The sequence below is a fragment of the Artemia sp. Qi Xiang Cuo genome, chromosome 19, assembly GCF_049724085.1.
Source record: "Artemia sp. Qi Xiang Cuo chromosome 19, ASM4972408v1, whole genome shotgun sequence".
Lineage (NCBI taxonomy): Eukaryota > Metazoa > Arthropoda > Branchiopoda > Anostraca > Artemiidae > Artemia > Artemia sp. Qi Xiang Cuo.
Window position 1 is genome coordinate 25,814,336 of NC_142812.1, and position 11,894 is coordinate 25,826,229.

Here is an 11,894-nt window from a genome sequence, read left to right on the forward strand (position 1 = left end):
TAAAATGCGTAACTTCCGAATTAACTTACGTAACGAACTTCTATATTCGTATATTTTTATTACGTATATTAGGGGGTTTTCCCCCTAGTCAATGCCTCGCTCTTTACGCTAAAGTGCGAATTTTGTTCCAATTCTTCAAGAATGACCTTTAATCACAAAGGTCTTTAATTAGAATATATAGCTCTTATAAGATCATTAAAAAAAACTTTTGCGTAAAGAGCGAGGTTTTGAATAGCGGGCAAACCCAATCATATACGTAATAATTTCTGTTTGTTTTTAGTTTTGAAGTACTCCTTACTTTCAGTTGAAAACTTTTTTTTTTTTAATTTCCGATCTTTTTTTTTATAATGCTGGGAAATCCGTTGCCATCTTCATAGAAATGTCTCTTCTCCCATCAAAACTTCCTCCATAAAAAGATCCTCCTAAGTAACCCCCGACCCCCTCCCAACTACCAGAAAAAATCCCCCCTGAAAATGTCTGTATATTTCCCAATAACCAATGCTACATGTAAACATTGGGCAAAGTTCATAACTTGCAGCCCTTCAACCGGGAACTGTGGGGGATTAATCATCCTCAAAGACATAGTTATTATATTTTTCGACCATTCTGAACAAAATGGTTATCTCAAAATTTTGATTGGGTGACTTTAGGAAAAAATTAGCGTGGGAGGGGGCCTCGTTGTCCTCCATTTTTCGGTAACTTAATAAGGGCACTAGAACTTTTAATTTCATTCGAATGAGCCCTCCCTCGATATTCTAGGACTACCGGATCGATACGATCACCCCTGGGGAAAAGAAAAAAACAAACAAATAAACACGCATCTGTGATCTTTCTTCTGGCAAAAAGTACAAAATTCCACATTTTTGCAGATGGGAGCTTGAAACCTCTACTGCAGGGTTTTCGGATACGCTGAATCTGATGGTGTGATTTTCATTAAGGTTGTATGACTTTTTAAGGGGTGTTTCCTCCTTTTTTCGAAAATAAGGCAAGTTTTCTAACTTTTGATGGGTAAGACTAAACTTGATGAAATATCTAACTGAATATCGCCGTAGTTTTATGACGTTTTTAAATATTGCTTACTTTTATATGCTTATATTCGAAAGTTCAGTAAAAAAAAAACTAAGAAAATATGCGCCTATCCCTTGAGATAACCTTATGTCCCAGTTTATCCTATCATTATGTCCCAATTATGGAGGGTATCGCGATAATTGGGACAACATGACTGACTCTAGACTTTTGCAAGTTTAAAAAAAAAGTAACAGCGCTAAAAAATTGTAAAAATTTCTAAAGAAACAGAATGTTTAGGCTATCGGTTGGCCTTTGAAGCGCTTAGATAGCTTCATCAGACTCGAGCAATACCCAAAAGAAGATTTTTTTTGTCCCAGATATAGCCGGTCTCCCCTACTTAACCCCCGATTCCACTTCGAACCTAATACTAGCCTCACTTCCTGCCTTAACTGGAGAAACGTTGTTTGCTTTAGATGGCCTGATTATCCCGACAAAGGCCCTAATAAGGAAACGATGGGTTTTAAAGGCTGGAGCTGTTCCTGTGTTGTGAGATTGTTTAGAATCTCCATTCTGCGCATAAGACATCGTGAACTCCTTCCTCCCAGTTATGTTTTCAGTAAGTATTTATGGAAGTTGATATCAGCAATCTTTATTTGGTATACTTTTTTGATATTACAGCTTCGCAAAAAAGAAAAAAAAGGCTTTCTTCAGTCCAAAGTTCCATAAAAGATGCTCGTCATACCAAAAACTAGGCATGGAAAACTTGTCAGCTAGCAGTTGAACATCTGCAAAGCATATTTTGCACTATCTCAGGAGAAGAAAATCGGCTTGAATTCAGAAAATTATTTTTCATTTGGGTGGAGGGAGGAAGCGAAAATCCAAGATATGTACAACTTTGAAGCATAAAATTTTGAAATTTACATCTAACTGGTATTTTCCCTTATATTTGAAGTATGAAAAACTGACTTCAGCTAAAAAGTAACACAGTGCCTTCAGAGATCCAAGTTTGCTGATTCCAGTATCAAAAAAGTTTAAATATAGCACCAGAAAAGTTTCCGAATGCTGCTTAACTAATTCCTTAATGACATGCACGCTTGTTAAGAAGGCAAGTTTTATCCAATTCGTTAAAATCAAATTTTGTGAGGCGCTCAATTATTGTTCTTGTCCTTCTTCATCAAGGTAAGCAGTAATAAATTTATGGACCTTGAAGATCATAAAGAGTCTTCTAACAAAACAAATTTACCCTAGGATATCAAACAGTTCGTGGTAACGAACTGTAAGTAAGGAGCAACCCGGCTCAATAGTAACCGAAACTCTAAAATACAGAATTTTGATACTAATAGATACATCAAAAGAATCGGATTTTTATGCTGATTTTAAAAATATAAGTTTCATCAAGTTTACTCGTAACCATCAAAAGTTACGCGCCTGAGAAAATTTGCCTTATTTTCGAAAAGAGGAAGAAACACCCGTTAAAAGCCATAAAAGCTTAATGAAAATCACACCATCAGATTCAGCGCATCCGAAAACCCTACAGTAGAGGTTTCAAGCTCCTATCTGCAAAAAGATGGAATTTTGTATTTTTTGCCAGAAGAAAGATCACGGATGCGGGTTTATTTATATTTTTTTTTCCAGGGGTGATTGTATCAACCCAGTAGTCCTAGAATATCGAGGGAGGGCTCATTCGAACGGAAATTACAAGTTCTAGTGCCGTTTTTAAGTGACCAAAAAATAGAGGGCAACTAGGCCCCCTCCCACACTCATTTTTTTCCCAAAGTCACCCGATCAAAATTTTGAGATAGTTATTTTGTTCATCATGGTCGAAAAATATAATACTTATGTCTTTGAGGATGATTAATCCCCCACAGTCCCCAGTTGAATGGCTGCAAGTTATTAACTTTGCCGAATGTTTACATATAGTAATGTTTATTGGGAAGTATACAGACATTTTCAGGGGGGATTTTTTCTGGTAGTGGGGGGGGGTCCGAGGGTTACTTAGGAGGATGTTTCTATGGAGGAAGTTTTCATAGGGGAAGAGATATTGCTATGAGGGGGGCAACGGATTTCCCAGCATTATTTTAAAAAGCGATCAGAAATTAAATTTTAAAAAACAAGTATTTCAACTGAAAGTAAGGAGCTCTTCAAAACTTAAAATGAACAGAAATTATTACGTATATGATTGGGTTTGCTCCCTAGTCAATACCTCGCTCTTTACGCTAAAGTTTTTTTTTAGTACTTTCAGAAGAGCTATTTATTCTAATTAACGGTCTTTCTGGTTAAGGGGTCATTCTTAAAGAATTGGAACAAAATTCGAACTTTAGCGTAAAGAGCGAGGTATTGACTAGGGGGCAAACCCCCTAATATACGTAATAAAAATATACGAATATAGAAGTTCGTTACGTAAGTTAATTCGTAAGTTACGTGTTTTATTACTAATAAAAACGTTCATAAATAAAATTAAACAACTTTCGAGTAAGCCATTTAGCCAAAAAAAGTAAAATGAATAAGCAAATTGCCTTTTAGTTATTCATGTACGTTGAGCCAAAATCAAAACCTGCATTAATTCAAAATGTTCAGAAATTAAATTTTAAAAAAAACTAGTTTTTTTTTTACCTGAAAGTTAGGAGCGACATTAAAACTTAAAAGGAACAGAAATTATTCCGTATATGAAAAGGGTCGTCTCCTCAGCTCCTCGCTCTTTACGCTAATGTTTGACTCCTTCTCACCACTTGCTTTATAAAACAATCAAAAACTTTAGCGTAAAGAGCGAGGCGTTGAGGAGGGGACAGCCCCTTTCATATACCGAATAATTTCTGTTCGTTTTAATTTTTAATGCCGCTCCTTAATTTCAGTTAAAAAAAACTTTTTTTTTTTATTTATATACTATCTAAAACCACAGCCTATTGTGAAACCTAATAAATAATCTGTACTAAAGCTATTAGATTGCCCCTTTGTGGTAAAAAATTTTGCGGAAAATTTCAAATAGTCCTGCCACTTCGTGGATCCCTCTTCATTATGAAATTCTGGCTGTTTCCCTGTTGCAATATTGATTAGAAGTTAGCAATTCCTTATTTTACAAATTTAATCAGCACCCGCCCCCCTTTTTAAAAATCCTACATAAGCCAATCAGTTAATTCCACTGTATATAAATAATAGATTAAGTCGTAATTTGTATATAAATTAATTCATGCCTGTGAGATGGGATAGTTGCAAGCCACTCCGGCGGCTCATCAAGTTTCTTTCTGCTTTCGCAATTACGAGTAATACAATTTCGCACCATTTTTCAGTGACTGACTAATACATACTAACCCGCTAATGTCAGAGTAAGTAGGAGGAGCTGTTTGTACGCACCGAGAATGAAGCGCCAAAAATTATCAGTCTCAATCTTGCTGTTATATTATTTTTATACAGTGATCTTGCTGGAAAGAACTTCTTTGTTCTGTTGCTAACTCTTAAACTTCTTTCAAGATTCTGATTGGTCAGTGAAAAATGCCTAATGTCTGGCACTTTAGGTTTCTTGCATAAATCACCTTGACAGGAAGTGGCTTCTCTGACTTGGTCGTATGTGATTCTCTACTCGAAAAAGAACACGCAGGTAATTGTTAAGAAAACTTTTGGTTAAAAAATTTTTATAAATGACGTTCGGGTATAGAAAAATACAATTGGTCGCTCGTTTATTCCTAAATAATTTTAGAATAAAGAAATAAACAGAAACTTAACTAACAACAATCGATTATACAAATCTTTGCTAAGCCTTCTATCGATGATAACCACCTGAGCTTGATCCGTAGCCAACAACTGAAAGAAAAACAAGTTTTTTTTAGTACATTGCATTTTATTGGGAAATTAAAATGATCAAGGTATTCATAGTACTGTTTTAAAGAAAGCATTCGTGATAAACTTATTCATTCAAAATTCATAAAATATAAGAATTTGGGAGTGATATGCAGTGATGTCATTAACTTAGCCGACTCTCAATCTCTACTTTATTGTTCTGTCTGGTTTTTTTTTTTAGGGGAAAGGGGACTTGAGTTCAAACACCCTATGAGAATGGTGCCACGGCTAAAGCAAGGGCTAAAAGCTCAATTAAGCTGAGGCACCCTGGCCCACGAAGTGGGCTGCACTGATACTATAATATATAACAGAATATAATATTTACTTGTGAATAGATTTACATGTCAATTTTGAGCGTCAACACTAGCCACCCTTTGCTCAGGATCCTGGCAATATCCCTGCCCTCGTCTAAACGGCGGTGCAAGACAAGTCAGAAATCTAATAAAAATATTTCACAGATACCCTGTTCCACGTAGCAAACTCATTACTTTCTTGAAAGGTACGTTCCACTCCATGGAGCAGTTACTTCTCCTAATATTTTCAATAATTGTGTGTTGGATGCTCAAGACTAGTGTCCTACATGTCTGATTCTATCTTCATTGAATCTGTCTCTAGTTTGTTATGACATTTTAAATCTCCGCAGTATCCTCTAAGAATATGAATGAGAGTCTCATTTCAACAAGAGTATCTTAAACTTGACCTTCGTTCCAATCCTAATAAGTCAGAAATAGTGCTTTTTTAACTTAAAAGGAGAGCCACCGTCCTTTATAGCGCTTTGGCGATACCACTGTTAGAGCCGTTGACCACCTCGTTCCTGTAGGTCTTCCCATTGGTTCCTCACTATGCCACACCCGGTCTACGCTCATAGACCATCTCGCACGACGTATATCTGTTTTTTTATGCATCGATTGTTGCAGCAAGATTTCGATTCAACCACCTACTATTAGCTACCTTTTCAATGCCGTAGCCTTCCCTTACATCTTCTACATTGCTCCATTTTTGAAGCTGATTGCTAGAGCTGATTGTCTGAAAGTCCGGTTCATTTTCTTTCAGTTAGCTAAATGTTTGCTTCGGTTACCGCCTTGAAATCGGAATTCTACGATTATCAAAATTTTTAACTCACTGACCCTGATATTGCAATTTCTAAATTTAATTGCGAAGCACAACCAAAACTCAATTCTTCACGAAATGATTATACTACGACTACTACTACTAACAAATCACCGCAGCACCAAGCCGCCTGAGGCCAACATAGCTACGCACGCTCCTCCTCCACCACAATCTATTCAAAGCCTCCCTTTTTACACCCGCCCACGAAGTTCCCATTTCCTTTAAATCTTTCTTTATGACGTCCTCCCACCCCAGACGGGGACGACCTGCTTTCCGTTTAGCCCTAGATGGTTGGTCGAAGAGAACAATCTTCGGCAATCTGTCATCCTTCATCCGCACAACGTGCCCTAACCAACTCAACCTTTCTTTCATTGTAGCCCTAGAGAGCGGTATTGAACCACATTTTTCGTATAGCCTATTGTTTGAAATACGGTCAGTCAGCCGGGTACCCAGAACGATCCTTAAGCAATTTCTCTGGAAAACATCTAGCTAATCTTCATCTGCTTTTCGGAGCGTCCATGCTTCAGAGCCATATTTCAATAGTATTTAGTATTCTCTAGTTCAATAGTATTTAGTATTCTTGTATGCCTCTGTTATGACCATATTTGGTGTAGTAATATTTAAATTTGTTTCTAATCCATATTTTATTTTTATCGTTAAATGTCTTGCTATGGTAAGAGTTAGGGCAGTAATTGGTTTCTTTTTAATGTTTTGTTCTTTTTTCTTTTTTCTCTACTCCGTCTTATCATTTGAATGACAGGTTTTAAATAAATTAATAATAAAAAAAAAAAAAAAACAGTGGTGGAGATGCGATGCATACAAAAAAAAGCTGCTAAAATCGTAGAAATGTGCTGCAGGTCGCAATAGAAATTTTTGGGATGGATTGGATTTATGCTGTAATTTTCTATTATGTTTATGATAAAGCAGAAAGCAAGAATTTCTTAAAGATGTTATAAAAAGTCTTGTGCAGTATTTTTGAACAATAGAACATAAGGTTTAGTAATTCAAATAAGCTTCTACAATTCACCTGTTCCATAATTTAATATATTCTCTTGCTTCAGGAAATTTAGATAAGAGTTGTTCCATAATTTATCAACTTTTCTGGCTTGAGGAAATTTAGATAAGAGATTTTTAAATTTCCTCTGCGATTTCCGATCGCAATGAACTATTGCATTCGGCCCATAGGTTTCTTAGATTTTGCAATAATCAGCCTTTACGAAAATGATCTGAAGAGACTCGGAATTCAACTCTCATATGTGGTAAGCTTTAGACTTTGACTGTAATCTCAAAAATATGGCGGAATTTTTTTTGGCTGAACTAATTTTAGCACTAAGCTGCCTAAGGCTTATACAGCAGCGCACGCTCCACCTCCACCCCAATCTGTTCAGAGCTTCACTGTTTACCCCCTCTCACGAAATTTAATTTCCCTTGCATACTTTCTTATGCCCCCCCTCCCCATTTGAGAACAAAACTAGAGAGGTTTTCTCTGAAAACCTCTCGCATATCATCCTTGATCTTTCTTCGGTAGATCTATCATGCCAATTATCATCATATCTAACTCTAAATATTTGCTGAACTTGCTAAAAAATTTCTATTTCTTATGTGGCTCTATTTTATCTTATCTCTTAAAATCAAGCTCAATCTTGGCTTACCTGTTCCATAACTATTTCCCAGACTGCTGACACCTGGACTGCCCATATAACCAAGGGCTATACCTCCGCCAAGTGGTCCTCCATAAGCAAAGCCGATGTTTCCACCACCGTACCCACCACTATGACTTGAGATCCCGGACGAGCCGTATCCAGTGCTTGGTGAACCACCATAGCCTGCTTCAGCACCAGCCAAGACTGTCACAATCAAAGTCGCAAGGTAAAAAACGCGAGTCTGAAACATGAAATATTCTTGAAACGTGAATGCTGCTCAAGTTAAGCTATTTATTACTTTTTAGTAATAAACCTGGACAATGTTAGATTACTGAGATAACACATACCTGTATGGACTTCGGTCAAAGCAAAAAACCTTATGGAGGATGTAGGCAATGGTCTGTCTTTCAATTTCTTCCCACTGGACATTTTTTTTCAAAAAGCCTTCTGAAGTTTTAGATGTATCAATGTTCTGACGTATCAACTGTTTGATATTGCGTTTAATGCATAGCCTAGCTGTCAAGCAAAATACTTCAGTCAATGGTCGTTACGTTCATAATTCTTATTGGTATTTTTTTAAACTAGTATTTTGAAATGGAAGTAAAGAGTTTCATTAAAACTTAACAGAAACAAAATTGTCCCCTATATGAGTAGGTTACCACATGCCATAGGAGGCTACCATGGCATCTGGTTTTCTGGCTTTCCAAAATATATAGAACAATCCCAGAAATTTCAAATTTGAGGGGGTTAATGGTCCTGGTGCCCTCTTATTCTTTGTAAGTGAATTTCACTAATTAATTGTACCGAATTTATATTCTTTGGGTATATAATTGTAACCTAGATTGCTAGACCACAAACTTGGCATGCAGAAACTCAGGGTTCTCATTCTCGCTAATGGTAGCAAAAGAAATTTCTGTTATTTCAAGGAATTACTCCCTAGTTTTCAAGTTCATAATTTTTCCTCCTTTACGATCATATTAAGGTGTATTCTCTGGCATAAGCTATCTTAATGCTGTTAACTATCAAATCATTAGATTAAGCTAAGAATTTTACTCCTAATAGTAGCGTAATTACCTTTCGTTCAAAAACTTTTTTTTATATTAATTTAAACACAAAGTCCGGACTTACCATTTTCAGAACCATTACTGTTAAGCCGCAAAGCAGTATTGACTCTTACTACTACTTTGGTATAGAATTATTTACTCTTAAATAAATTTCAAGGAAAACTAAAATAAAACATGCTTAATCTTATGGCGATAATTAAGGAGAAAACTTACTGATGAAAAATCCTTACTTTGATTGTTAAAAGATTCCTGAAACAATAAGCTAACCTTCGATTGCTGTTGGCTTTTCTGTCAAGCCTTTCATTGTCTATTTTTCTTTATCTTTTGGAAACCTTTAGTTCTGATGAGATTGTAGTCATTGTACATGTATACACTGCTTGTTTCAATTCCATTCAAACAATTCATCAAAATCAATCAATTGCTACATAATACTATTGATCGAAAAGCAATTCAGTTGAAACTTTATGGGAATCAGATAATTTTTATTGGAGGGTCTAATCATAGGTAGCACAATATCGCTGCCTAAGTCAAGAGCAATATGGCTTTATTTTTTTTTATTTTTTTACCAATCCACTTCGTATCGAACAGGTGGTCTTGAGATTTCGGAGGGGGCTCATTTGATACGAAATTAAAAGTTCTAGTACCCTTTTTAAGAGTCAAAAGTGATTGGGGGGCAACCATCCGGTGCCACGGCCCTTTAGTTACTCCTCCCTCCAAGACATTCGATCAAAATTTTGAGACAGCCATTTTCTTCAAAATAGTTGCCACGACCCCCACAGTCCTTGGTGCAAGGGCTGTAAACAGTGCAATTAGTCCACTGCTTACATATAGAATTTATTATTGGGAAAGGGAAGATAAGAAAATTAAGGGGAAACTTTCAAGGACAGTAAAAGTAAGAAAAATACTTTTGAATACAAAAATAATAATAAAAGTAGAAATATTTCATCTACACATCTGGAAACCTTTATCAACGGGGTAAAATATAAACGAAAAACAAAAAAAAGCTTAAGCAAAACATGAAAAAAAACAAGAAAACACACAAACGCTATACAAAAAACATTACTCATATTTAAACAAAATCTAATCACGTAACGATGCACAAGGCAGGATGTCTGTTATATTGTGTGGTATGTATATGTTGGAATTAATCTTCTGATATAGGATGATCAAACAGTTCGTGGTAACGAACTGTAAGTAAGAAGCGACTTGGCCCGATACTAACCGAAACTCTAAGAAGAGACTTCGATAAGAATTAATGCTTCAAAAGAATTGGCTTTTTATGGTGATTACAAATTTATAAAATTCATTAAGTTTAATGTTACCCATAAAATGTCACAAGCCTGAGAAAATTTGCTTGCTTTTAGAAAAGGGGGCAAAACACCCTCAATAAGTCAAGCGATCTTGTGAAAATCCTGCCATCATATTCAGCAAATTAGAAATTCTACTGCAGAGGTTTCAAGCTCCTTTCTAAATAAATATGGAAGTTTGTTGTTTTTTTTTTTTTTTTCAGAATGCGTTTTGGTCCTAGAGGATCGGAATAGGCCTTATTTAGACTGAAATTAAAAGTTTTACTGCCCCTTTTAACTGACTAAAAAGATTGGATGGTAACTAGTACCCATCCCGTGCTCCGTTTTTCCAAATATATTTGATTTTTGAGATAGCCATTTTGATCAGCATAGTTGAAAGATCCAATAACTAAGCCGTTAGGGACGGAGGACATGACCCTCAAAGCCCCTTGGGAAATGGCTGGAAGTTAAGCAAATTACCCATTGTTTATGTATAGTATTTGTTATTGGAAAAATATGGAAAGTTTTCGGAGGCAGTATTTTCTGCGAGGAGGGGGGGGAATTCTTGTTGGGAGAAAAGTTTCCAGGGGAAATTTTATACGGGGTAAATTTTTGGCTGATTAATTCTATATGTTGAGAAAATTATTCGGGGAAATAGTCCAAGGGAAATTTTCTACGAGAAGGGAAATGTGTAGGGGGGTTTATCCAGATTTTCCGCGACAGGAATTCTCCTTGGGGGAATTTTCCGTGGGAGTAAATTTCAAAGGAGGGATTTTCCAAGGAAAATATTTTCACTGAGGAAGAGGGATTTCGTGCATTATTTGCAAAATAATCAGAAGTTTAGATAACAAAAAATTCAAATGAAAGTAAGCAGGATTTTTCAGTGGAAATATTTTGGAGGGATTTTATGCGGGAGGAACTTTTCAAGGAGTTTTTTTTTATGGGGGTACGGTTTCCGGGATAATTTTCCGCAAACGGGGGAGGTGGATTTCCCGGCATGATCTGAAAATTCATCAGAAGACAAGAAAAACAAGTTTTTAGGTATCGAAAGTAAAGAACAATATTAAAACTTAAAATGAACAGAAACTATTCCATGTATGAGGGGGCTGCCCCCTCCTCAATCCCTCGTGCTTTATGCTAAAGGTTGACTTTTTGTCAAAATTCTTTAGGAACGAATCCTTAAATACAAGGGCCGCTTAATTCGATTAAGGAGCTTTTTTAAAGCACTAAAAAACTTTAGCGTAACGAGGGAGGGATTGAGGAGGGGGCTGCCCCCCTAATATACGGACTAGTTTCTGTTCATTTTAATTTTTAACGTTGCTCCTTGCTTTCAGTTGAAAAAACTTGTTTTCTTTATTTATTGAATTAAAAATAAAATCCAGCCGCGGAACAGTACAAAAGTCACAAGACAGTATGTCTTCAATATGCTACTGTACGTATATGTCTGGTTGTCAAAAGAGCGTGTCAGCAGTTTCTCATGAACGGCTTAGAGCATTAATTTGAAACTTTCAGGGCGTATTGAGGGGACGATCTGCCCAAAAGGAAGTATGTGGATTCTACTACTGCTACTACTCTTACTGCTACTGGTCCTACTTCTATTACTTTTAATAATGATATTACTAATACTACTGCTACTCCTACTACTGCCACTATTACTACTGCTGCTACTACTATGCTACTATACTACTGCTGGTACTGCTACTGCTGCCAAGATTCTGGGTATTAATTTAAAACTTTCAGGGAATGTTGAGGGGGATGTTAAAAGTAGAATGGGGGGTGCTACTCCCGTACGAACACCATATATGGGCATAGAATACTGTACGAACACCAAATATGGGCATAGCCTCCCTAGGGAGAGCACGTGGTTAATGGGGTCAATGACCTCTTTTTCCAAGGTCGATTTATTTGTTGTTTCTATGTGTAATAGCTCGGGGACGAAGGTTGCACAT

At 36.4% G+C, this 11,894-nt stretch overlaps 1 protein-coding gene across 2 annotated transcripts in view; it reads right to left on the reverse strand.

Moving 5' to 3' along the window:
* Positions 1-4,665: 4,665 nt before the first annotated feature.
* Positions 4,666-11,894, reverse strand: part of LOC148940661 (uncharacterized) — a 31,398-nt gene continuing 24,169 nt past the window's right edge. Inside the window, exons 1-3 of one of the 2 annotated variants that reach the window (XM_089105486.1) lie at positions 8,724-8,766; positions 7,605-7,836; positions 4,666-4,806 (exon numbers count right to left, since the gene is read on the reverse strand). In XM_089105486.1, coding sequence (XP_088961612.1) covers positions 4,766-4,806; positions 7,605-7,836; positions 8,724-8,738 — 288 coding nt within the window. In that variant the 5' untranslated portion in view covers positions 8,739-8,766 and the 3' untranslated portion in view covers positions 4,666-4,765. Of the gene's footprint in view, positions 4,807-7,604; positions 7,837-8,723; positions 8,767-11,894 lie in introns of those variants that run through there. The other variant, XM_089105487.1, reaches the window with a different exon arrangement.